The sequence below is a fragment of the Eretmochelys imbricata genome, chromosome 2 (genome assembly GCF_965152235.1).
Source record: "Eretmochelys imbricata isolate rEreImb1 chromosome 2, rEreImb1.hap1, whole genome shotgun sequence".
In the NCBI taxonomy this organism is placed as follows: domain Eukaryota; kingdom Metazoa; phylum Chordata; order Testudines; family Cheloniidae; genus Eretmochelys; species Eretmochelys imbricata.
Genome location: NC_135573.1, coordinates 230,839,445 through 230,865,993, shown reverse-complemented (window position 1 = coordinate 230,865,993; position 26,549 = coordinate 230,839,445). Strand labels below are relative to the sequence as shown.

Genomic DNA, 26,549 nt, shown 5'->3' with positions numbered 1-26,549 from the left:
CCACTTTTGGTTCTTCTTGTCTATTAAAGTGTGAGTACTCTGTGGCAGGGACTGTCTCTTAGTATGTGTTTGTACAGCACTTAGCACTGTGGAGCTCACTGGCTGGTGCATCAGGATGCTACCATAATACCAATAATGATCATTTATGATTTTTTTTAAACAAAGAGGTATTTCCTCAGAAATTGCATCCACTCACTTCTCCTACTAATATAGCAGTTACATGCTCTTGGAACCAAGATGGAAGTAGTCTCATATTGAACTACCATTCCCTGCTTTGACAGTGTTCCTTTAAATCAGCCAGCTCTAGGTATTGAGAATTAAATTAAATTTATTTTTATGTGGTATGTTTCAACACAATGTCTCAAGATGCTTTACAGTAAGAGATAAAACAACAAGATGTTCTCAAGAAATTCTTCTTTTCAGATCTGCGGAGATGATTCATATGACTCTAAGATACATTAATGTTCAGGATAAAAATGTGTAGAGGGCAATACTGTATCCCTTTTGATAATTCACCAGAAGCACAATACATCCCCTAATCAGAGAGGGTATCTGGTAGTTTTGCCTCTGGTTGTACAGGAAGAAAGTATGAGTGCACAGATCAATCTTGGAGTACATTACATTGGGAAAAACTGATCAATTGATTGATGAAGGAGACACATATCCGCTCACTATTTCAGCATTTGCCCTCTTACTTTTTTTCCCAATGGGATACTATTTTCAACACCACAAGTCAGCTAATTTCATAATGATCACTAAGGTGCAAAAAGCAAGAACAGAAGATAATATTGTCATGGCCATAGGTGCTAATGTCATTAATGTTATGAGTCACTGAGGTATAAAAACTCAGGATTAAACTCTCAATGCACCTGGACAGTCATTAAGGGATAAACCATTCTTGGTTTGGGCAGGCAAACCTTTTCTGGAGTTCCTTTGGATTTCAAAGCATCTACACAACAGGAAGTTTAGGGACTAGGCTCACCTTTCAAGGCCAAATGGTCCCAGGTGAGCAGCTTTAGACTCAGGGGAAAAGCCCAGGGGGTTAGGGAGGACCAAGAAACAGTGTGTTTAAATTGTGACATTCCAGGAGAGGGACAAGGACTAAAGGCTAGATCTATACTACAGACTTCTGCCAGCATAGCTATATTGCTCAGGAGAGTGAAGAAATATTATCCCTGACCAACATAACTATGCCAACAGAAGCCCCTAGTTATACCTGCAAAGCTGAGCTTTTGCCAGTACAGCTTGTTTTGCTTGCCGGCAGAGAAGGAGGAAGGAGTATGTTTTTAATATACTGGTGCAAAGTGCAGCTTTGCCAGTATAGCTGCATCTGCACGAGGAGCGCCTTTGCCAGTGCAGTATAGCAGAATTCCTATCCCGGTAAAGTGCTCCTAGTGTGGACATAGCCTAAGTCAGCTCCTCTTGGAGAGGAGGCAGTGATACATTCGCTGACAAGAATTGCCTGTATGCAGTTCTTGATCACTTCAGGAAGCAGTATTTGTGTACAGTCTGCAAATGAAGAAGTTACACCAAGCAAATGCCCTCACGCAGCATCACAGATTTCTTCTCCAATGAGACATTAACCTGCATTGATGCAGGGAAAATTAAATGATTTTCCTAAAGTCACACAGGAAATCTAGGGCAGAGTTAGGACTCAAATCCAGTCATGGGCCTTAACCACCAGGCCAACCCTCCTTTCAGCTTTGTGTGTATTGAAATTCACATCCCCATAGCCCAGACTGAAGTGCAGTGTAGACAAGCATCCACATGCTACAAAAACTGCGGATCCTCTTTTACACTCTTGGACTGTAAATTAATCTGTTCTCCAATTACAAACTGCACATCTTAGCTCCTTGAGAAGAAGAAAACAATCTAAGCAGATGGGACCATTTCTGACATGTTTAATATTCAGTTATTTAATAGGATGCCCCCAAAATATTTTGTTTGCAAAAATAGGCTTGCTACCATTATAGAAGTATCTTTTCAAATGAGAAATTAAGGCAATTCTCTTTATTATGATGCAGATATGCTAAACTATAAACTGTAACCAATACTGTTTTCTAGGATTTTCTTGTAAAAATCTGGTCTAGTATAAATACATTAAATAAAGATGATTTTGAGCTATGAATAACATATGTAACCCCCTTAGGGTTTAGAGAGAGAGCAACAGGGTGTGTGCGTCTGGAGCTCCAGACAGAAGGGAAACTCATGGCGATGAGGGGGAAATCCCGGAAGACTGGAAAAAGGCTAATGTAGTGCCCATCTTTAAAAAAGGGAAGAAGGAGGATCCTGAGAACTACAGGCTGGTCAGCCTCACCTCAGTCCCCGGAAAAATCATGGAGCATGCCCTCAAGGAATCAATTCTGAAGCACTTAGACAAGAGGAAAGTGATCAGGAACAGTCAGAATTCATTCACCAAGGGAAAGTCATGCCTGACTAATCTAATTGCCTTCTATGATGAGATAACTGGTTCTGTGGATGAAGGGAAAGCAGTGGACATGTTATTCCTCGACTTTAGCAAAGCTTTTGACACGGTCTCCCACAGTATTCTTGTCAGCAAGTTAAAGAAGTATGGGCTGGATGGATGCACTACAAGGTGGGTAGAAAGTTGGCTAGACTGTCGGGCTCAACAAGTAGTGATCAATGGCTCCATGTCTAGTTGGCAGCCGATATCTAGCGGAGTGCCCCAAGGGTCGGTCCTGGGGCGGGTTTTGTTCAGTATCTTCATTAATGATCTGGAGGATGGTGTGGATTGCACCCTCAGCAAGTTTGTGGATGACACTAAACTGGGAGGAGTGGTAGATACGCTGGAGGGTAAGGATAGGATACAGAGGGACCTAGACAAATTGGAGGATTGGGCCAAAAGAAATCTGATGAGGTTCCACAAGGACAAGTGCAGAGTCCTGCACTTAGGACGGAAGAATCCAATGCACCGCTACAGGCTAGGGACCGAATGGCTAGGCAGCAGTTCTGCAGAGAAGGACCTAAGGGTGACAGTGGATGAGAAGCGGGATATGAGTCAACAGTGTGCCCTTGTTGCCAAGAAGGCCAATGGCATTTTGGGGTGTATAAATAGGGGCATTGCCAGCAGATCGAGGGACGTGATCGTTCCCCTCTATTCGACATTGGTGAGGCCTCATCTGGAGTACTGTGCCCAGTTTTGGGCCCCACACTACAAGAAGGATGTGGAGAAATTGGAGAGAGTCCAGCGAAGGGCAACAAAAATGATTAGGGGTCTGGAACACATGACTTATGAGGAGAGGCTGAGGGAACTGGGATTGTTTAGTCTATGGAAGAGAAGAATGAGGGGGGATTTGATAGCTGCTTTTAACTACCTGAAAGGTGGATCCAAAGAGGATGGATCTAGACTATTCTCAGTGATAGCAGATGACAGGACAAGGAGTAATGGTCTCAAGTTACAGTGGGGGAGATTTAGGCTGGATATTAGGAAAAACTTTTTCACTAGGAGGGTGGTGAAACACTGGAATGTGTTACCTAGCGAGGTGGTGGAATCTCCTTCCTTAGACGTTTTTAAGGTCAGGCTTGACAAAGCCCTGGCTGGGATGATTTAGTTGGGATTTGTCCTGCTCTGGGCAGGGGTTTGGACGAGATGACCTCCAGAGGTCCCTTCCAACGCTGATATTCTATGATTCTATGATAAGGGCTGCAGCAAGAAGGCCCTCAAAGAGTAAAGCAGCCAAAAATCTGCCTGAAGCCTGAGAGGGACAGAGCAGCTAATCGGGCACACCCCAGGACAGGAGCCAGGAGGAGCACTATGCCAGGAAGAAATTGCCCAAGAAGGACAAATTGGAGCTGGACCCAGTATCACTGCTGCCCAGAGCTGCATGGGGCTGAATACTAGGGATTGTGACTTTGCATTGGGAATAAGGAGAAAGGCTGTTAGCTAGTTAAGCAGGGAGGTTGTCACTCTGTGTGGCTTTGCAGAGAGCGGCAGAAAAGGCCACCAGAGGGGTTTGTTGGAGGAAGTTCACTGACGATGACCAGGAGTACCCAAGATTCACTGCTGGACTGGACCATTGCCCAGGACTCCTGAACAATGTGTGCAGACACATTGCTGGGTGTCTGCCCTTTCAGACTTTGGTACCACTGGGCCTGTGGGGCCTTGAGTTGAATGCAACCCTGTTTTACTGTGCCCCTAAATTTTCCCCTATTGTTTTTCTCCACTCACCCCTCTGTAAATAAACATTTCCCTTTCCTATATTCATTGTCCTTTTCCAGTGAGGGTGTGTTCACTCTGGGGGGTTTGGAACAGGTGCCCCTGGTGTGGAAGGAACTTTCCCTGCTGCCTTTCTGAGCGCACAGTCTCTTGGCCAGAGCTGCCTGCAGAGCAGACTCCATCTTGGCCACGAGGGCGCTAAAATTACAGCATTAAAATTATAGCATGTGAACTCTAAGAGGAGGATCCTCAACTGGTGCCTTAGGAAAACCATTGAAGAAAAATAGGAACACAAACACATGGAACATTCCACACTGGTCCATATCGTACGCTGTGCTGCACTACAAAGGAAAGCTGAGCTTTAATAAGTGAAATAGACAAGCAGGCACTTCCAAAGAATTTGGCTGCGCAATCTCAAAAGAAAGTACATGTGTCTTGTAGAGTTCTAAACAGATCAAAAACCAAATGAATTTTGATTTTATAATGCTATTTATAATGCATTGCCTGACAGCAGGAATTCAGCTCTAATATCTTACCAGTGCTTCAGAAAGCATTTAATAATAAATATTTATGAACAGCATTTGCAGGGTCGATGAAGTCACCTGCATGTCTGCACCTGCTGGGTATTTCTTCTTTTTGATGTAAACAGAGACTGTTTAGGAGTTATGAGAAAAGGACTGGTCCATTTGTCTGCAAAATTGCTTTTATTTCAATAATTCAAGCACTGCACGAGATGGTTCATCAATGTTGAGGCCTGCTATTAATCAGATCTGCGTGTATAATTGACTACAGTTCATGAAAACAGAAATGGCTTTCATGTGTGATTTTCACATCCGTACTTCCAATGGGCTTTGAAAGAAAATGAAAATTGTGCAAGAATGCCTGACTGGAAGGAATGAAGCATATAAAAAGCAACTGCTGCAATTTTATTTTTTTTAAAATAGGATGCAACACAATACTCTGTTACACCAATTGAATGTGGAAATGATCTCTGTTGGGCCAAACTCCGTTGTAAATCTAGAGAAATGTTTCAGTGGAATTACTCCAGATTTACACAACAGCAAAACTGGATCCTTGACTTCAATAGTTACACTGGTGTAAAACTGGTGTAACAAAGTGGAGGATCAATTCCAACCTGGAGCTGAGAGAAAAAAGAAAAATTGCAGCCAAAAGTTTCAAATATCCAAAGGTGATGTGAGGGTGGGGCAGGTTGGAGCAGCAGGCGTTTCTCTCACAGTCATTCTGACTCCTGCTGCTTCTCCTCACCAGGGGAGGGTTGTGGAAGGTCCCTGCATCCAGGCTGAAGGGGCAGAGGCTTTCCCCTAGCGTTGTGTGAGAAAATCTGACCTTTGCTATTTGGAGCTGCATTATGCTGGGGGTGTGGGGGTGTGCAGGAAGAGCTCAAGGTGGCTGAAGGATGAAAACACGCTGGAGTACATTTTGCTCTTCATTATAAAAGAGTAGTTTATGCCCCCGTCTAGTGCTTATTCTACACCACAGCAGACACACCCAGGGATCACCTCTACCCCGTCTCAAATCCAAACACCCCCAGCCCTTGGTACTGTGGCATTGTAGTAGCCAGGCAAGGTACTAACAAACTTCAACAGGACTTTATTTTTTAAAGTGGAAACCTCTTTTCCAAGCTGCTGCTACACGCTGAGTAGCTCTCCCTCAGCCTCTTCAACTCCTCCCCACTCCTTCCTGTTTCCTGTCCTTTCAGACTCCCAACAGCCAGTGCTCCCAAGCCTAATAATTACAAGCAACATTTAAACACCACAGGTATGCTGGACAGGGCAACCTAGCACTTACTTTAGCACTCTGTGTGCTACATTGCAATATGGACTGTTGCCGGACAGAGGGGAGAAAGAAGTTCCCCATGCCCTCTCCATCTGTGGTAAATCTGTGAAGCAAAGGCCAGTTTTGCCTTATACATTTAAGGTTCATTGAAGTTAATATTTTCCCAAGAATCGCTTTTATACATCATAACAAACATTTGGTTTGTGACTTGGACTGATTTATGGCATTAAATGCTCCCATTCATTGCCTGACTAAGAAAAGAAAGCTGAAGGTCTCACAAGCTATCTCTAGAGAACACTTACAGAAACCAATGGCAACTACTGTATGCAATAACAGCATTTACAGAATAAATCAAGATCTTCATTAGTTTTCTGAGTGTCATTAAAAAGCAGTTTGCATTAGACACAGTTTCAGTGTGATGTTTTTCTATTGGGGCCCTGTAAAATATAATCATGGATAGTTTACGAAGTATTTTGTTGCAGTCACACTGCCTGACTACTGAAGAAATATTAATGTAATGCTACAAAATATGATCAATCCTTTAAAAATCCATTTATCTACTTGAACTGGTTATCCTTTTAAAGGTTCAGTTCAGCTTAGATTTGTTCCAGTTGTGAATCTGGCCAAAAGACTGCATAAAGACACTGCTTTAGGATCTACACTTTAGATATATACATTATTTACGTTAAAACAAACAGGGAGAGAGGGAGAAGAGTTCCGGTATCATATAATATTTTAATGATAATATGCCTTTTCCTTCCTCTTCTTCCTAATATACTTCCCAGAGTGACATTATTTGCACATTTGGTCACAATACAGATTCTCAGTGAACACTTTATATGGCCTCTGCAATCCCTAAATATAGGATTTAAGATTATGCCACTCTATTCTTTTGGAGCCTTGTCTAATGTGACCTTTCACCATATGTGAGAGGGGAAAAAATCTATTTTTGTTGTTTAAGATGCATTTTCTCTCCCCTACGTATCAAGAGTGATTTCAGTAATAGTTTCACATGTACACCATAGCAGAATTTGGCCCTGTAGATTCAAGATTAAGAAACACGGATTGATTGCCAGGATTAAGTAAATGCCTTAATAAACTGTTCTGTCCTCTTGCTCTTAAAATGTAGTTCTAGTCTCAAAAGTGACTCTGCAAAAATGGCATTGGAGGCAGGGTGGGGACAGAGGCAAGGGCTCCATGTGTGCTGCATCTTAACATCAAATATGATCAGTTTAAGTGTTTAAAGGTAGTTTAACTGCAAGTCCTATTAATGTATGCTCTACAAGGCAAACTGGGTTCTTTCCTTCTCACACATCATCATCAATAATAAAGTTCTCCAGGCCAAATTAAGTTGCAATCTTCAGTTGTCACTGAGGTTGCACAGGTGTAAACAGATTGGAATTTATCAAAGAGTTCTACTGATGATGCAGAAGGAGGAAAGTAATCCAACTCACTCATTCTGGTCTTTTGTTAGTTTTGGAGTAGTAAAAAGCAATAAAAATGTACTTGTGTCATGAAAATGAGCACATACAGGGAGCTGATCTGAAGGATAATTTTTACATGGTCAGTGTTTGGAGCAGAACCTTACTCTAAATGCTTCTATATTTTTACCAATTTCCTTATTAGGCTTTTCCCTTAAATGTTGACAGCTCAAAATCCTTTCAAGTTTCTTCCTATAGATAATGTGTATAGTAATCCTTGGATTATCTTCCTTTAAAAAAATGAAGTTGGTCTTCTATTTGCTCTTTGTTTTGAGTATGTTGCACATTTGTGACTCAGTCACATTTAAATATTTTTGCTCAGTAAATGTCTTTGAGGATCTGAAAGTGTAAAACTTTGTGTGATGGGGGAACAAGACAGGGAACAGCATACTTATATTACCTTCTCCTAAGCAGCTGTACAATTCCATCTAAACTGGTTACAGTATTTGGGGTTAAAATTTTAATATTAATATAGAAAGTTGTACTTACTGCAATCAGCTTCATCTGATAGGTCCTTGCAGTCTGGTTTGTAGTCACAAACAAGGTGAGACTCAATGCAGTTCTTGTTCCAACACATAAAATCAGTGAGTGCTGGGCATTCCCTAGGACTCTCTCCAACTGAAACCAACAGGACATTTAAATCAATACTTTAATTAAATCAAAGTATGACCTTTTTGATTTGTTTACCCATTATACACTATCACTTTAGTGATTTACTGCATCCAACAGATGTTATTCAATCCCACTCTCTTTTAATGATGTCTTGTGCCTGCCTAGACTGCTATATTGGTGATAGTCAAAGCTGTGAGGATGGAATGTTTTGGTGAATAGGAATTCACTTCCACATCAGCACAACTCAATTCCTAATTTATTTGTGGTGTGATATCTGTGCATACAATTCAATTTGCTACAAACAGGTATAAAGGGGGCAGGGCAAAGGAGTAAACCTAATCTCAATATATGACATAATTTAGAAATAAGATCGTGTCAAATTGCCTGAAATTATCACTATGCTACTTTCATACAGTGCATAGTTTTCTGAAGTGTTTCAGGTCATCTAATTGTGTGAGATTTTTCAGTGTGTGGTAGAGAAACCTACTGCAGTCAACATGCAGGCTGCATAGGGATTCAGCCTAAACTATTTAAAATGAAGATTCATTTTACCAGAACAACTTTTCAATCGCTCTTGAATCTTGGTAAAATAGTGGAAGAGTGTGAATGGGAATGAATGAATAAATTGGGGGCAATATACCCAAGGAAAGAGCCAAGGCCAGCTAACTCTTGGATTCAGTCCTTTGAGATCTGTCAAGCTTAAAATACTGATCTAAATGTTCATCAAGTGGCTCAGTGAACTGGCTACATAACTCCAATTAGCATTAATAGGAGCTGTGCTGATAACCCAAAGCACAATATTTAAAATGCACTTCTATGAGTCTGAGATTATTTTTTTCTCCCACTGCCTCAAGCTGTTCAGTGATACACATAGGAGAATGTGCTTTGACTGTATTCTTTGTAATTTGTTCTATGGCTCCTGCAAACATGACTGAAGTGGGACTCATCATCAGCTACAGCTCTGGGCAGAGCAACTTTAAGTGTGTAAAGGAATAAGGCCAACATTTTTAAGAGATTTCGTTGATTCTGTATGGCTCTCAAAACTTGGATTGCACAACTTCAGACGCCTGCCTAAAACCTGATATTCAGAGGCAGACCCACAAGCTCTCATTGATGCCGAAATGAGAAAGCAAAACTAAATCCTAATCCCACAGAGCATACACACAAGGAAACATTCAAAAGATACATGAGATGTAACTGAAATCCTTCAAGGGGAGTTCAATGACTGGCTTAGTTAAATGTAGCACTGACTGAGGCAAGTCTTCATATGCAATAAAAAGCTATGAATAGTACTGGGCCTTAGATCTAAAGGCAGGGATTTTTCTAGGATTTTTGCCACCCCAAGCAAAAGAAATTTTGGCTGGCCCCGCTTTTTTTTCATGCCCCCTCCACCCCGCCCCTTCTCAACCCCTTCCCCGCCTGCTCCCCCGGGTGTACCGCATTCCCCCCCACATTGCTTCCTGTGCCCCCCACTGTAACCTCCCACCCTAGCTCACCTCCGCTCTGCCTGCTCCCCTGAACACGCTGCCACTCCGCTTCTCCCGCCTCCCTCTCAGGCGAGGGAGAGGCAGCACGTTCAGGGGAGGAGGCGGAGCGGAGATGAATGAGGGTGGGGGAGTGAGTGCAGGAAGTAATGGGGGGTGTGTGTAGAGGAACAGCTCCCCACCCCAGCTCACCTCCGCTCCACCGCCTGCACCGCTGGTCAGCTTCTCCTCCCTCCCAGGCTTGCCATGCCAAACAGCTGTTTGGCGGGTGGCAAGCCTGGGAGGGAGTGGGGAGAAGTGAGCGGCGGCGTGCTTAGGGGAGGAGGCAGAGGCGAGCTGGGGAGGCGGTGGCACATTTCTAGGGGTGGCATGGCAGGCGCCGGAATGCCGCCCTTAGAAATGTATTGCCTCAAGCACCTGTTTGTTTTGCTGGTGCCTAAAGCCGGCCCTGTCTAAAGGCCTCAAACCTTGTAATGAAAGATAATACAATTAAATAAACAAATAATAATCATAAATTAAACATACAATTACTTAATTTTATTTATTATTTGTTTATTTAATTGTATTAATTTAATAATAATCAAATAATAATCATAAATTAAACATTTACATTAAACCGAAGCATAGAAAGTTTAAGTGATTTACCTAAGGGCACTCAGGGATTTAAGTGACTTAGTGGTAAAACCAGAAATAGAACCCAGGTTTTCAAAATACTATATACTTCTTAAAAAGACAAGGTATTGAAGGTAATAGCTCTGTATAAGGTCAAAATCTTGTCTCTTTCACTAACAGAAGTTGGTCCAGTAAAAGATATTACCTCACCCATCTTGTCTCTCTAATATCCTGGAACCAACATGGCTACAACAACACTGCAATATACTTCTTAACTAATTTAAAAATTAAAAACATTTCAGGCAGTAAGCTGGGAACGATTATGTTGCAAAAGTAAGATTGGATGAACTGTAGATGGGTCCTACCCAAACTGCACATCTGAATAGACATAACTATTGGAAAGTTTGGATCTAGATTCAGAACATTGTGGCTTGGAGTCTTCTGGAGTAAGAACTCACATGAACACCATTTTTCTGGGTAGCTGCATACGAACTGTACATTTACAAGCAGTATATAGATTGTGCCAAAGACTCTGGCAAAGGCCAAGGCAAAATCTTTTTGGGAATCAACATGCCAGAATTGGTACAAATATCTAAAAACAAAAATACCCTCCCCCAAACTTCATAGTCTATCAAAATTCAACTCTAAATGTAGGGTGGGTGGGTGTGGGAGGAGAGAGGGGGAGCACAGCGTTCTGCTGCATACATCAATACTGGCCCTGATTGACCATAGCCAATGTATTGACAGAAATTATACTAAAACAAGAAACATGATAATGGTTTTTGATCATAAAAAGTAACTACAGAAACTACAGTGACTGAGGAAATTCACAAGAACAGCACCCTTTCAAGTGTCATGTTACCATTGTTTTAAATATTTTTCAAAAAATAGAAATACTTAATCCCGGAACATTTCTGAAAACTAATATATGTCAATCTCATTTCCGAGGCCTGGATGCAATTTAACATAAGAACATGTTAGAAGCTGCTATCAACATAGAAAACGTGAGGCTTTTCAAAATATTATCCTGCCAATTCCTACCTGTCTGCAATTGAAAAACTGGGTTGTCAGACTCTGGCATTCTACCATGATTTAACCCATTGAATTATAACACTACAGTGTACAAGAGTGGCATTTAAATCTTTCTGTGGAACTGCTTTATGAACCAATCTAACTCCTCCTGATGAAGTACTTGATTATCATGTGGTTGAAAGGTAAAATGATGTATTTCATGTAAAATAAGGGTTTTTCTCCACAATTTCTTGTCTTGTTGCATTTGTCCAGACTCAGGGGGGATGTGTGCAAATAAATGGCTTTTGTGTTTCATCACATTCCTTGGCTGTGCTTTGACATTTAACCAAGTGGAAAGGTACTTTGTTACCTTATAGTCTCATTCAAGATTAACAATATCCTTTAATACATGTGAATTTTTTTAAAGAATCTAACTCCTAAATAAGGTCCATGGAAATCTAAACACCGCCCCCATCTCCACACATAGAAATCATTCCAAACCAATAAACCTCAGCAAATACCTACGTACAAAGCAAGAGTTTGTTAAGGATCTCGTTTTCACGTGCTGGGCTGCACTTATATATTCAAAGAGAAAGCTATCGGGAGCCATTGACCCATGGAACAGCAACATGTTTCAAAAGAGCAGCACATGCCAATCTCACAGTTACATTCTATCATGATATAACCCTTAGAGCAAGAATGATGGCATTTCACAGAATGGCATTCAAATGGAGGCTTAGGAGAATGTCTGTGGTTTCCAAATGGCTAGAGAAGAAAACTGTAGGACCCAACAAAGGGGACCCAACAAAGAGCTCTCAAAGAGTTAACTTACCTAATATTTAAAAATAGTGGAAGACTCAACTAGACTCCAGGAGGCTCTGTGAATTGTATATACTAAGTTCTGCAACATGATAGATGCTTCAAACTAACGTGTTTACATTAATTTAATAGGCATTTTCCTATATGTTAATTTATTCTTTTTAAGGCATTACAGTTTAACTTGCATGTTGTTAACAGTGTAATTTTCAACCAATTTTTTGAAATTACTATAACATTACAATGGAACTGTGAGCTAGCGAAAGGTAAAGAATTTGGCTGGTTCTGAGTAAAGGATAATCAGGTTTATAAAAATGCCATAGGAAGTTTGAAGCAAAAAAATCCTTTATATCCAAGCCTTGCCACACAATTAAGGCTCCCTGACATGACAGTGAAATATTACTTTGGGAAGATCTATCAGATATAACCCCAAATATGTAAGCAGGGAACATAAACCTCTGGTTTTCCATTATTATAGGTCTGCAAATAACAAACACAATATATGTACAATAATAAAAATGAACATTTTTAAAAATAGGTATCAACCATTGTAAATTCACTCTGGATCATTTAGGGCAGTTGGGTGGTTTTTCAGCAAGAATTATAATACATAAATCTGCAAATTAGAAAAAGATCAAATCTGGAACCTATCAAACCTTTCCTCTTTAAAAAGAACTGTTTGCATCTTGTTTGTTTCTGACTCTGACAAAAGACTCCAGTAGCATTTCTCACAGTTCCCTGTGAGTCCTGACACACATTAGGGGTGCAAGTCCCTCAAGGTGCTGCTTACCCTCAACTTCCATGGATGTCAGTGGGAGTTTAGTGCACGCAGTCCTTTCAGGATTGGACTCCAGCTGCTCAGCAATTTAAGAAATAAAGCTATTTGTATGCTCCGCTCAGATAAGTGTTTTTAGTTAACAACACTCTAATGAGTTAAAAAACAAAGGAAATCAAGTGAAAAGTTTGTGCTTTGTTAGGTTATGGCTTTCATAAAGGCTCTGAATTCAAGGAACAAGCAATGCTGATCCGTCACCAGGCAAAGTCCACTATGACATATAATATGCATTGCACCCTTTAGCCGAGAGTTGTTGCAGGAAACAAATGAAAGTGTGCACATGCACAGTAAGTCTTTTCCAGATCTGGAAACAGAACTTGTGATCCCTGGCTATTAACTTCTGCTCTAGCCACTACCCAACATTTCCTCCCTGCAAAAGCAATGTTAATATGTGTCTATACTCTGGAGAGCAACAGCCTTCACTGAGACCCACCCCCCACAGGGGTAAATTAGTCCTGTTAGAAACAGAAAGGTACAAGTAACCTGGAATAGCCCTCAGCAGCTCCTGTAGGCCGAGAACATGTGGAGGAGCCTCTCCTGGGCATTTGGGATGACCAGAGCTGCGCTAAAAACTTTCCACCCCACACTGCCTGTTCTCTGGGTGAGTTTTCTGATGCATAGGTCATTGTCAAAAAATTTTCCTAACCAATTTAAAACACTCTGATTTCCACTGCTTTCTGATTATCTCAGTCTTACAATGCATCATCAAGCTGTATGGAGGGAGCTGCCAGCTTGATAGTTAATTATTCTTTATTTTATTTAAGGCTTTTGTGGGCTGTTTTAGTGATTTATTCCTCTGTGTTAGTTACAGCGGCTTGAATATCTTTTATATTACACTGCAACCCTGCAGGTCTCATTGTTTACTGGAAAATACAAATGTGGCCACCACTGCTCTCACCTTAGCAATTCTAGCTAGGCTATAGATGCCACTGCCTTCATGGTGCCCAGAGCAGTGTCACAAGGAGAAAAGTCTGGCCTGTTTGCACGATACTTGTGCTCACAGGTTTAACAACCATCTTTCTCAGTCGTACACATCAAATAATAAAACCACATGCATTGTGCTACAGAAACAACTTAGACACAACATGCTTTCTATAGTCCTGAGTGCCCCAGGCTAGGAACAGATGGGAAATCTTGTTTTTGCGAATACGGCAAAATGCAATTTATTTGCCTGTTCTACAAAGGTAAAGGAGCCAATAACAAACAAGAACAAGTAAGGGAAGGGCAGGCTCCTTCGTGACAACATACTGAGACAAATGTCAGCACTCCAGATGTGTTAGGAAAATTAAAAAGCTTGGCCCAAACTGTAGCATAGAAGTGAACAAAATCATATTAATGGCCTGATCCAAAGGACATTAAAGCCAATGGAAAGAATCCCTTTGATTTTGATGAGCATTATTTCAGGCCCTAATTGCACAGAGCAGTCAGGAAAATGGTGCCAAGTTATATAGAAATATCCCCCAGGAAGGCACTAAACCTGCATTTGTGGTGAATGCAACAAGCCCAGCAGCTCCATTCAGTACAGCACATGCATACATGTTAAGAAGAAGAAATAATCACCAAACAGGAAGTGTGGCTGGGGAAGCCAACCAGTCCCATATCCTGTCTCCTAAAAAGTATGCTGAAAAGGCATAAAATTCACACAGCCGCTGACAGATTAACCTGTGCCTCTCTCTAAAACCCCCATGGAGAGGGAAGTCCCATGGGGAAACGGCATGGGTTCCATTCTTTATTCAGCACATTCTTGCCACCCAGGCACCAATAAGATTGAATATTTGTTATGTGGCCCTGGAGTATGGAGTTCCTCACAAAAGACAAACACCTCTCTACGCACCTGTGCTGTGGTGGCACAGGGCCCTTATAATACGGCAACTACAGTAGTCATCTTACAACAAACAATAAGGCTGTATTCCTCTAAAATACTGTAGATTACTTAAGCACCAGACAATTGCTTATAATAATTATTATGACAATATAGGTAAGCCAAGACATTAATGATTTCAACCAGAGACACCTCCCTGGTAATTGCAGCTCTACTAGTCTGCTAGGCAACCAGGGTTTAATCCATTTGGCAAAGAAATGTGTCTTTCTAAAATTAACTGAATTTGTGCTTAATCACATTTCAGCATGGAGGGAACTCCAAAGAATAGGATATCTACCAAGAAAATTCTGCAAACCTCACTCATAAGCTTTGGGGCCTAAAACTGCTTTGATACTGTGAAAACATACGTGGCAGGAGGTAGGAAGGGAGAAATGACATGGAGAGAAAAACGCATCCACCTACCTGAGATAATGTTGTTTCCTTTGTAGCTGAAGGGCCACATGTGGAAAAAGGGAATGGGCCCTGGAGTAGAGGGAGGAATCAGGGAACAGTTCTCTAAACAGCCTTTTCCCAATCTTCATGCATTCCTAATATCTGCATAAAAACCAGAGTAGCTAATGCTGCCTAAAGGAGTTTAATCTCCTCTTCTGTACACTTTCACTTCCAATGACGGGGTTAGAGCGCTATTGGAACCAATAGAAACAGAGCTCCATTTTGGGTTAGCTGAGTGGATCATAGAGGGAGGGACCACATAACTAGGTGAGGAGTCACAGGATTGTAGCCAGAGTTTCTTGTAAATCTTCATCCCACCTCCCAGCCCCCTGGAGAATTCCCAGTTCATAGTATGCTGCCTCTGTTACCACAATACAGAACTGAGCAGAAGGAAGACGAATAGCAAAACTTTCATAGCCGCTGGGGTTTTGGATTATTTTTCCTCTCTAAAAGAGGTACACAAAGACCAAAGTGCAGAATCTGAGATTGTAACCTATAGAACTCTGGGCTATCCAGAGAGTAAATACAGAGAAATTCAAAAAATTACTGGGGAATGAGATTTTCCTTCCATTGGCTGAAATACATGGTGTTTGTAAAGCTAAAAGAAAAGGAGACTGTTAAAGAAATTGGATGTGTACACCTGAAGTTTAATGAAAGCCTCACTGTGCCCAATAGATAAATGAGTAATTCACCATTTTGTAAAAATTTCCCCATAATGTTGCCAGAGACATCTGCCAGGCAAGTGATAGCTCTGTAAAGGAAGATTATCTTGTGCTTCTAACTTCCCTCACTAGATCTTTTTTCATTTCAGTTTTGTTTATAAAACAGCTTTGCGCCTCTCTCATAATCACTTGGCCTCCTTTTGGAGTTCAACAGCATAGCCCAGACCTAAAAGAAAAGCATCCCACGAGTCACCAATGCTCATAAACCCTAACATTCTGCAAATTACACAGGACTGTGGTGTTGCAGAAATTGTAATGTATGTGAAAATAATCCTAACTCATATGTAATTGCGTTCTCAGGAGAGCCCATTGTTGAAGTAGTGCTCTTGAAACAAATAGTTGCTAAAACATCATAATAAACCAAAGTTACTTCTGAATTGCCTTACTGCAATGGTCTTTTCACGCAAGGGTGGTTATAAAATAATATTAACATTCAGGTTCAGACAATAAGTCAGAGAGACTAAACCTAAAGTAAACCTTCAACATTTACATATATTTTGGAATTTGAAAATCCATTAATGAGCACCCTACTGAGGCAAACATTTTCTTTCATATAAAGACAGTTCTATATAGAATATTTTCAATAATAAATATAGTGTTATTTTCAAAATATCTTACAATATATGGAATTAAAGAGAACCATGAATATTTATTTGTATATAATATCAATACTAATACATATATATATATTTGCATACACTCTCAAAATGCAGTGCTCGTTAGCTCGTAAAGTTAGTAGAAGCAAATTTTACAGCATAACCTCAATACATACATCGTTTACCTTTAACTTCATATAATGCAAGGTAATTGTAAGTACTAATAGATTTTGCTTCTACTAATTGCACTAGCAAATGTGCACTATTATTTTAAAACATTATATTCACATGAAAATAAACTGGTACCAGACTTTTGACATGATTTACATTTTTTTTTTTTGTAATTTCCTTGTCATTTTTGTTAGCTGAATCCCTCTTAAATTCTGTGGTGAACTCAAATTTGTAAATTGTCCCGGACACTGTAGGAAGACTGACAAGACACCTGGACTTTGGTTTAACTAGTCCACAGCTTTATTAATGTAATACATCTGGGCACAATCCAGCAATAACTTGTTCGGTGAAGGTTAACCTTCCTTTGGTTATTTGCACAACCTGGGGGAGGGCTGCTTTCAGCCCCTCCACACCTTTAACCTGTTCCCAGAACCATTGCTGGGACCCCACTGCTCCCCTCTCATATAAGGGTTGAGGGAAAGGGCAAAAGGGGTGGTCTTCTCACTGTACCAGACATTAGGAGCTGTAACCCCATTCCACACCTTCTTTAAGGAAACAACTTTCACTTTCAGTTTATCAGGCAACTGGACCCCCTATTAAACAGTTACCTGCATTGGCAACTGTGAAGTCACAACAGCAGGAATACAATATGACCTAACCTACCCACTGGATGCCACACTGCTCAGAGGGAGCCACCCTGCCTGGGTCAATCTGGCAGTGAGGGAAAAATTCCTTCCTATCCCCCAAAAGGCTACTAGAATGATGCCCACAGTGAAGTCCACAGACACAGAGCTACTCTGATCCCAAGGTGGGGAGAGAGGGGAAGCTTTTGCTCCCAGGCATAGAATGGCACCTAGGTAGGTAAACTGGCTCATATGCCCTCCTCCTTGGTTGCATAGGAGCCAATGGGCTTTTATTCAAAACCAAATAGCTTAAAAAGCAGGAAAGAGAATTCAGATATTTACTGGCTTTTTGTCCACTTGCTTGAGAATGTTGCACGGGTGTGAAAGTTCCCATTTAAACAGAATTTCTATTAGAATTTCAAGAATAAAAATAATTTGTTCATGACTGATTTTATATATAGTGACATCATGGCAAATCTTATCAGTTAAACCATAATATGCTTAAAATCAGTCATGAGCTCACTCTTTCCATTCCAGCTATTTCCGCAGAAAACAAGTCCCTTTCACTTACTTATGGAGCAATTCTTGAACTCAATATCATCTATTGCTGCTCCTCCACCTAGGTCTTTGGCACGAATGCCTTCAAATATGACTGCAAAATTCCTCAGCTTCCCCAAGTGCAATTCTGCTTTCCTCCATTCATCAGCAGGGTTCCCAGACTCACTCCACGCTTTTGAAAGGCCGTTATCAGTCTGAAGATGAAAGGAGATATGTATAGTAAGGTATATGTAAAGCACAGATTGCTAAATTACTACTGCATGAAGACAAAGGGAAGACCCTGAGATATGCCCCTTGATACTCCAGTATTATACTGAATTTTGTCAGTAAATGATTGACACATGTTTTGCTGGGATAGAGAGGAAAAAAGAGTAAGATGAAGAGACTATCATACAAATCACAAAAAACATCTATAATGGATGGAGCACTAATACACAAATTACTACGTGTATGACCAAACTTCAAAGCAGTGTATGTTGTTATCTTACACTTACACACACACAAATCAGTCTGTCTTTTCATTCTGAGAATACCCACTGTAATAGTTAATGCTGGTTTGTGTAATACTAGTGATCAAAAATGTCAGCAGCAGTACGTTTGACTTTATACCTGACTCAGGTGCATTCTTTGTGTTTGGAAATATATTATTGGTTACAAGGATATTTCTTCAATTTTAAATATAGGGGATCTCTCTCAAATAGGTACAATCTTTTCCAGTTGTTACCATGGTAATAAGTGTAATAAGAAAACTAACAAAGATAAGAAATCCATAGGTTTACCCAATATGCTTTAAATGGAAACAGTAACATCCTGAATTACAAGTGTGCCAATGTAAATAAAAAATTAGCCTCAAAAGCCTGTAGTACAATCCCAGTATGCAAGCTGAGCAGATGTACAGCATACATTATGCTTAGTATTTGAATAGAACATAAGAATGGCCATACTGAGTCAGACCAAAGGTCCATCTAGCCCAGTATCCTGTCTTCCGACAGTGGCCAATGCCAGGTGCCCCAGAGGGAATGAACAGAACAAATAATCATCAAGTGATCCATCCCCTGCTGCCCATTCCCAGGTTCTGGCAAACAGAGGCCAGGGACACCATCCCTGCCCATCCTGGCTAATAGCCGTCGATGGACCTATCCTCCATGAATTTATCTAGTTCTTTTTTGAACCCTATTATTGTCTTGACCTTCACAACATCCTCGGGCAAGGAGTTCCACAGGTTGACTGTGAGTTGTGTGAAAAAATACTTCCTTTTGTGTGTTTTAAACCTGCTGCCTATTAATTTCATTGGGTGGCCCCTAGCTCTTATGTTATGAAAAGGAGTAAATGCCACTTCCTTATTTACTTTCTCCACACCAGTCACGATTTTATAGACCTCTATCATATCCCCCCTTAGTTGTCTCTTTTTCAAGCTGAAAAGTCCCAGTCTTATTAATCTCTCCTCATACGGCAGCCGTTCCATACCTCTAATAATTTTTGTTGCCCTTTTCTGAACCTTTTCCAAGTCCAATATATTTTTTTTGAGATGTGGCAACCACATCTGCATGTGTAACGTCGACAGACCCCTGTCATCGGTGGGCAGGATCAAACCAAGGACCTCTGGAGCTTAGTGCATGAGCCTCTATTGCATGAGCTAAAAGCCAACTCGCTGTTAGCTAAGGCTATAGAGAAAACTCATTAATCTCTCTCTCTAAGTGGTCTCGGTGCCACTAGATGGGACAGAACACCACACCCAGAAGGTGTGTGGGTTACACATGCAGTATTCAAGATGTGGGCATACCATGAATTTATATAGAGGCAATATAATATTGTCTGTCTTATTATCTATCCCTTTCTTTATGATTCCCAATATTCTGTTTGCTTTTTTGACTGCCGCTGCACATTGAGTGGATGTTTTCAAAGAACTATCCACAATGACTCCAAGATCTCTTTCTTGAGTGGTAACAGCTAATTCAGACCCCATCATTTTATATGTACAGTTGAGATTATGTTTTCCAATTTGTATTACGTTGCATTTATCAATGCTGAAGTTCATCTGCCATTTTGTTGCCCAGTCACCCAGTTTTGAGAGATCCTTCTGTAGCTCTTCACAGTCTGCCTGGGACTTAACTATCTTGAGTAGTTTTGTATCATCTGCAAATTTTGCCACCTCACTGTTTACCCCCTTTTTCCAGATAATTTATGAAAATGTTTAATAGGAGTTGTCCCAGTACAGACCCCTGGGGGACACCACTATTTACCTCTCTCCATTCTGAAAACTGACCATTTATTCCTACCCTTTGTTTCCTATCTTTTAACTGGTTACCAATCCATGAGAAAACCTAATCCATGACTGCTTACTTTGCTTAAGAGCCTTTGGTGAGGGACTCTGTCAAAGGCTTTCTGAAAATCTAAATACACTATATCCACTGGATCCCCCTTGTCCACATGCTTGTTGACCCCCACAAAGAATTCTAGTAGGTTGGCGAGGAATATCAATATTATAATTCATCATATAGTAAAAAATTACTTGCAAGTATTTTTGTGAATAAAATCACAGAATTTATTTACTATGGTTGGTGGATCTGTAGCTGTGACTGTTCAAACTCTAGTTGTTTGTGAAAATGTTGTGGCCCACAGATTTTCACACAGTTTAGAACGAATGGTTTGTCACCAAATTGTTTGTATTTTAGAAGCTTTTATTTTGCCATGGGATCCATTTTATGAATATGCTTGGTATCAGTTAAATTTTAAAGCTAAAATCTAACAAACTAGATTTCCCAATTGGATAAGTGTTATAGCTAATATTAGAATGGAATCTAAATAGGAAAACCTTTTTTAATTGAGTTCAAGAAGTGTTAGCTTACTATTTAATGCTAAATTATTTTCATGTCTCCTTTTAACTCAAATTATATTTCTTATATAGGTGCATTTGTTTATTCTTAACTAAACAACAATTTATTAACTCACCCAGAACTACATTTGTATACAATCAACAGTTTACCAAGAAAATACAGAAACAACCAAGTTCTTGGCATGTACTGAAATCACCAATACAGTCTTGCAAGCAACTGTCAAAGACTTGGGTTGAGGCTCAGCAATTATATCAAGGAGCAGAGCAAATAACCATGATTTCTTATAACATTTACTTATGATTTATTGATAATCAACTCTTTAGTACCTACCACATTTACCACACTTCCAGTATTTCTCCAAAGAAAAAACATACACTTGTCTTGAAGGCACTTTTAAGAGAATGGTTCCTGCTATTTGAATGGATTGGTCCAAAGGGACAAGTTTAGAATATCAAAAGCAATTGCTTAAATTTATGGTTCAATCTCTCTTCAGCCAATTTGCTTGGGCTTACAAAAGATGGCACAGATATATCATTAGTTAAAACCTAAAATATGGCTATTTGAGGTTTCATTAAAGAATGTAGACTCAGCAAGATACCTTACAGTATTGTATGTTAAAGAAAAAAAGGGAAATACAACCTTTGAAATGAAATCTCACCCCTTCTTCTTATCCTGTTACCCCTGGAATAAGGAAGAGTCCTTTCTATATAGCTGGTGCAGGTTTTGGTCGCGCTGGGGATTCTGCAGCTAGTTTGTGGGTTCAGTCAACTCTGTTTAGTCCTGTGGCCTGTGAGAAGGGGAGAATCTTTTCCCCACAAGCATTAAACAAGGGGGAGAGTCTTTGCTGTACAGGGGATTAACAAACTCTTCAAAATCTCTTCTAAAAAACAACAACAAAACCCAAAACCCTCTGGGGTCCCACGTGGAGCCCTCAGATTTCTATACACTGACTGCAAGCTCCTTGAAGGAAGCTATCCTCTGATTTCTATTGACATGTGCCAACTGAGTGCTCAGATTTTAGCTCTCTTGGTTTCTCTGCTTTTTTGTTGATATCCAGTAGATGATATCAATATGTAACAAATTTATTCAATGCTTCCTTTAGTTGGAGGGTTTAATTCAGTTCATTTCATTATTTGCACCAACTATTAACATAAATCCTCCCTTTAATGCAATATCTCTTAGTATTCTGAAGTTATACCCTTGCTAGAGGCTTTTATCTTTAACATTCCTTTTTTCCCTTCCAGTGCCATACAGTTCCTATCGCTTCTGGAGTGCAACAATCATTAATCAGAGAAAACAAACAAAATCCCTATGATTTTCTAAATCTTGTAGACACATGGTACTTTGATTTGATTGATTTGATCAATCTTTGATTATATCTAACACTCTTCACATCTTTCAAGGCTTATCATAGGATGTGAGACATTACATTAGAAGAACAAGATAGATTATTCACATATAGAGATTTCTATCTGCATCACAAAGTAAACAAATGTATGGTTTCCAAGGTGGCACGAAATTATATATATATTATATATACAGAGAGAGAGAGAGCGCGAGAGAGAGAAGGAAGGAAGGAAAGAGAGAGGAAGCTCCTGAGGTACCAGGAAGTTTGATCTCTGGAGCTTTCAGGTTTTTGGATCATCAGTCAGGCTATTCCTAACTAATTTAAACCTACATATTTTTCTCTACTTCTCTAGTTCTTAATTAACATATAGGAGACAATGGGGTATTCTGCACAGGAAAGGGGACATTTACACTTGTCTGTTGCCTCACAGGGTTTCTCCTTTACTAGATCAAGAGAGATGGAAGTCTCATCCATACGTAAATTATGGAAGTCCTTCGTTTGTAAAACTAACAGTAGCTGGAAAATTCCTTATCAAACACCAGAATTTTCCTTTCCTAGGAATTTTGGATTGTAGTTTTAGCTTGATTAATGCTACATAGACAATATGTTTCTCATCTTGAGATGGACCTATTGATTCTCATTGTCTTTAGCTAAGGATAGGATTATGCATATTGGTGATTACTACCAGATAGTTAAAAGGGCAGAGGAATAGTGAACTTTAGTTGTCAACAACATATATTCAAGCTATATTTTAATGTCTATCCACCTTAAAGCTATTTGTTATTCTCCTATTTAAAAAAATAATCAGTCACCTAATCAAGCTGAACGAACACCATGTAATGTAGGTGACCTATCGAATACGACCAATAATGAAGAATTGTAGCAAACAGTTTGTAAACAAGCAAAATCTAAAAGGAATGGAGGCAAAAGTAAAGGTAGGCAGGGAAGCAAAAAGATGAATAACATCTTGGTATATAGTATGCCTGTTGGGAGCATGCTTATGTGAATAATATTGCATCACACCTGGTTATGGAGACTGAGAGAGGTAGAGAAGTGAAGTGGAGCACTTTTGGTATTACATAAGCAATCCGTGTACGCAAATATTTTATTAATCCATTTTACAAATTTCCTAATAATTTAAGCATGGAATTGCTGGTACTTGTATTAAAAGGAGGTCCTGAGACACATCACACATTGAAAAAACTGAGATGCGACTAAGTGACTGACTCCAACAGCATTGAACTGATGGCCCTATACATAGTGTCTCATCATTAGCTATAGATATCTCTCATAGGTCGTGGTAATGACTGAGCAGAGACACACACTGCAAACATAGCCTTTGACCTTTTGTAATGTCTCACTGATTTAGAACCTATAGCATGTTTAGTTAAAGATAAAATAACAAACAAAGGCCTCTCATTGGTACTTAGCGATATAAATGAGATGGATGTTGATTAAAAACAATTATGACTTACATAACTAATTTGCTTACAATGAAACTCCTGTACCCATTCTGTTTCTCTGCATTCAAATGTTATAGATCTATTCATCAGGTGTGTCAACTCCCATTTTGGTCTACAAGCAACATAATTAAGGGTGATGAAATTCTTTAGTCAAGTGAATGTGGGCCTCTCTCTAACTGTTCTTTTGGAGCTACAGCCTGAAAGCAGAAGTGTATATTAAAATGTTCTCTTTGTGGGGAACTAAGGTGAAGGATTGAAATCAGGAGTAAGGATTCTAGGATGACCCTGGGACTTCTATCAGGTAGATGCAATATAGTGAACACTGATTGAAATAAGGTTTGTAAATTGATTGTCAAATATAATGTTATTTCATTCATGTATTATTTTTATTCATAAAATACATAGACAACATTATGTGGTAAAGGTTTCAGTAACTCCAAAATGTCCATCCCTTTGATTCTACTTTCCTTGAACAATCTCTAAAACAGGATTACAATTTATTAGGTTTAATTGGTTTAAAATTTGAAAATCACTCTCATCTATCCAGCACACAAATAAAATGAATGAACACCAAGAGAAGCATTCGGCTTTTAGTTTTACAGCATGGTAGACAAAACAGAACAGAAGCATTCTCTGGCATTAAGTGCATTTAATCGTTTTGTTGTCTCGGCACATACGTGCAGTCTGCCCTTGAAATCTCTTTGGTACGGGAAAACTTCCCCAACATTATTAGAAAGAAACCACTGATTAATTTTTACAAAAAGAAGTAATGTCTATTGATTGGGGAATTAAACACAGCCTTAAACTGAAGCGGATATTAAAAATGCTAAATGATGATAGAATTCCTATCAATTTAAGCATTTAATTGAAACAAAGTGAAGTAGAAATATCCAGTACCTCTGGCATTGCAGAATTGGGGGTCTTAATATGGTAAAGACTTAAGCATGTACTTAATTTATGCATATCAAAATCAATGGATCAATTATCTGTGTGTAAAGTTGAGCATGTATGTAAATTCATGCAGGATCAGGGCCTAAATGTACCCCATTTAACCATATCAGGGGCCCAAATTCATCACTCCTTACTCAGTCAAATTCCTATTGATTTTAAAGGGCATTTTGACTAACTATTCCATTTTTTTCTGTTCAGGTTCTGATGCCACACTCATCGCCATGGTATATGTGAAAGGGGTGCTGAAAGGAGTGGATGAAACTAATTAAACATTTTCATAAAAACTCGTGCAAAATTTGTTACCAAGCCATTTTGTATAATGTCACAGCCCCAAAGTGTCAATTCTTTGGGTAATCACAGAAGATGGAATATTTTCACAGTGAGGTGTGCAAATACACAAAAATACACTTTTGCTCAAATGTTTTCACATGCAAATTTTGTAAAAGTGGAGGAGATGTATCCTCCTATCTCAAAAAGCCATATATACAGTCATACAGATTAAGCATAGGGCAGGGTGCCAGGAGGCTAGATTTCCATTTCTATCCATGACGACTGGATTCAGTGATTTACTGCACATATATTATAGTAGTATCTTGCACAGGGAACTACAAGGCAGTGAGACACACCCTCCTCTACACAGCTGTATTTAGGAATGGTAAACCAGAGCTTCAGGTGCCCTGAACAATGTAGCCCTTGCACTGTGGCTGCCACCCACTGGAAGTGAAGGGGCTAAAAGGGGATGGAAGTTGCCTTGTCTCTCTTCCCTCCCCCCTCCCAACAAATGCCAGTCACTGAAGCTGGTTCAGCATGAGGTGGGATGTAAGGTGCATCCTTTTTTCTGGTATGTACCTGGCATCACCAGTTCACAGCTCATTCTGACAATATTCTGGATTCTGTTTCTGGAATTATTGTTTTGTTTACAGCATTCTCCAGCCATTCCTTCTGTTTTACAAAAACAACTCCAGGGCGAAATAAACAAATAATCTATGCTTTGCCTTTGACCTTCCTATTGCATCCAGTCATCCTGTGACCCTTATGTATTGTATGTATACATATGTGTATTGACATACAACAATGCAGCAGATATGACAATAAGAAAGGTGACTCAGTCCAGAAAAGGTTGCAGACCACTGAGAGAGACTTTTTATTTGTTAAGAAGCTATTCTTCTACTGACAAACACACATATTGAGTTTATCTGGACTGCTGTTTCAACCTGGGCTGAAGGCGAAAGGCCCAGGCTAAACATATGCTCCATTAGAGTAATAAATGATATTGAAAAGTTGTTATTTCTGGTACTTATACCAGTGCTGCTGCTTCTGTGGTCACTCTGGTTGTTACTTTCCCTATCAGCGTGGGGCAATGTACAAGTATCTTCACAGCACTTTTCAAACTCTGCTTTGTGTGTTTGTATGCGTGTGTGTGTAATCTTGTCCATCTGCCACTTATTCCTAGCTCTCACGACATGCCTCTTTTGCCTCATAGTACCCATCCTCCTTTACCTTCCTCCTTTCTTTCCCCCACAGGCTTCATTTCCCCTGCCTTGTCATGTTCACCCCTTTACAGTTCCCACCAGCCCTACTTCCTCCTGCCTCTCTCTACCAGCATCAATCTAGGTCCTACATCTATTTCCTCCACCTCAATTTGGGTGACATTTGCCACATCCCTGACCTCCCTCCCTCCCTCCCTCCCGAACCTCTCCACCTCCCACACCCGTCCCACCACATCACCTCTGTCCCTCTTGTGCCACCATTCCTAACCTCCCATCCATCCCTCTCCATCTTCCTCCCTTGTCTTGCCGTCTCTAGATCACCCATTCCATTTCTCCAAAGTTCACAGCCATTCGTGACATTTTCAGAGCTCACTCCTGGCTTTTGCAGTGTCCTGGACTTCTTAGTCTGACATGGCTTCTGCAGCTGCCCTCTGTCACGGAGGCCTGTCCTCTCACATTCCCCACCCTGGATCAGACAGTGGCGGGGGTGTTGGGCTTATACTCTCCCTTTTCTGCCACTTTGAAACCCTCCCTCATCCCCCTTCTCAGTCTCTCTTTTTCTTTTGAACAGCACTGCATGCACATTTTTTCTCTTCTTCCTCTCCACATTCCTGTCACCTATCATCCACCCAACTCCTCCCCATCAGCTTT

General features: G+C 40.1%; 1 protein-coding gene across 1 annotated transcript in view; it reads right to left on the bottom strand.

Annotated features, from left to right (window-relative positions):
* MALRD1 (MAM and LDL receptor class A domain containing 1) overlaps nucleotides 1-26,549 on the bottom strand; it is a 513,316-nt gene that overhangs the window by 53,403 nt on the left and 433,364 nt on the right. The window contains exons 29-30 of the mRNA XM_077808757.1: nucleotides 17,823-18,003; nucleotides 7,945-8,073 (exon numbers count right to left, since the gene is read on the bottom strand). Coding sequence (XP_077664883.1) covers nucleotides 7,945-8,073; nucleotides 17,823-18,003 — 310 coding nt within the window. The remainder of the gene's footprint in view (nucleotides 1-7,944; nucleotides 8,074-17,822; nucleotides 18,004-26,549) is intronic.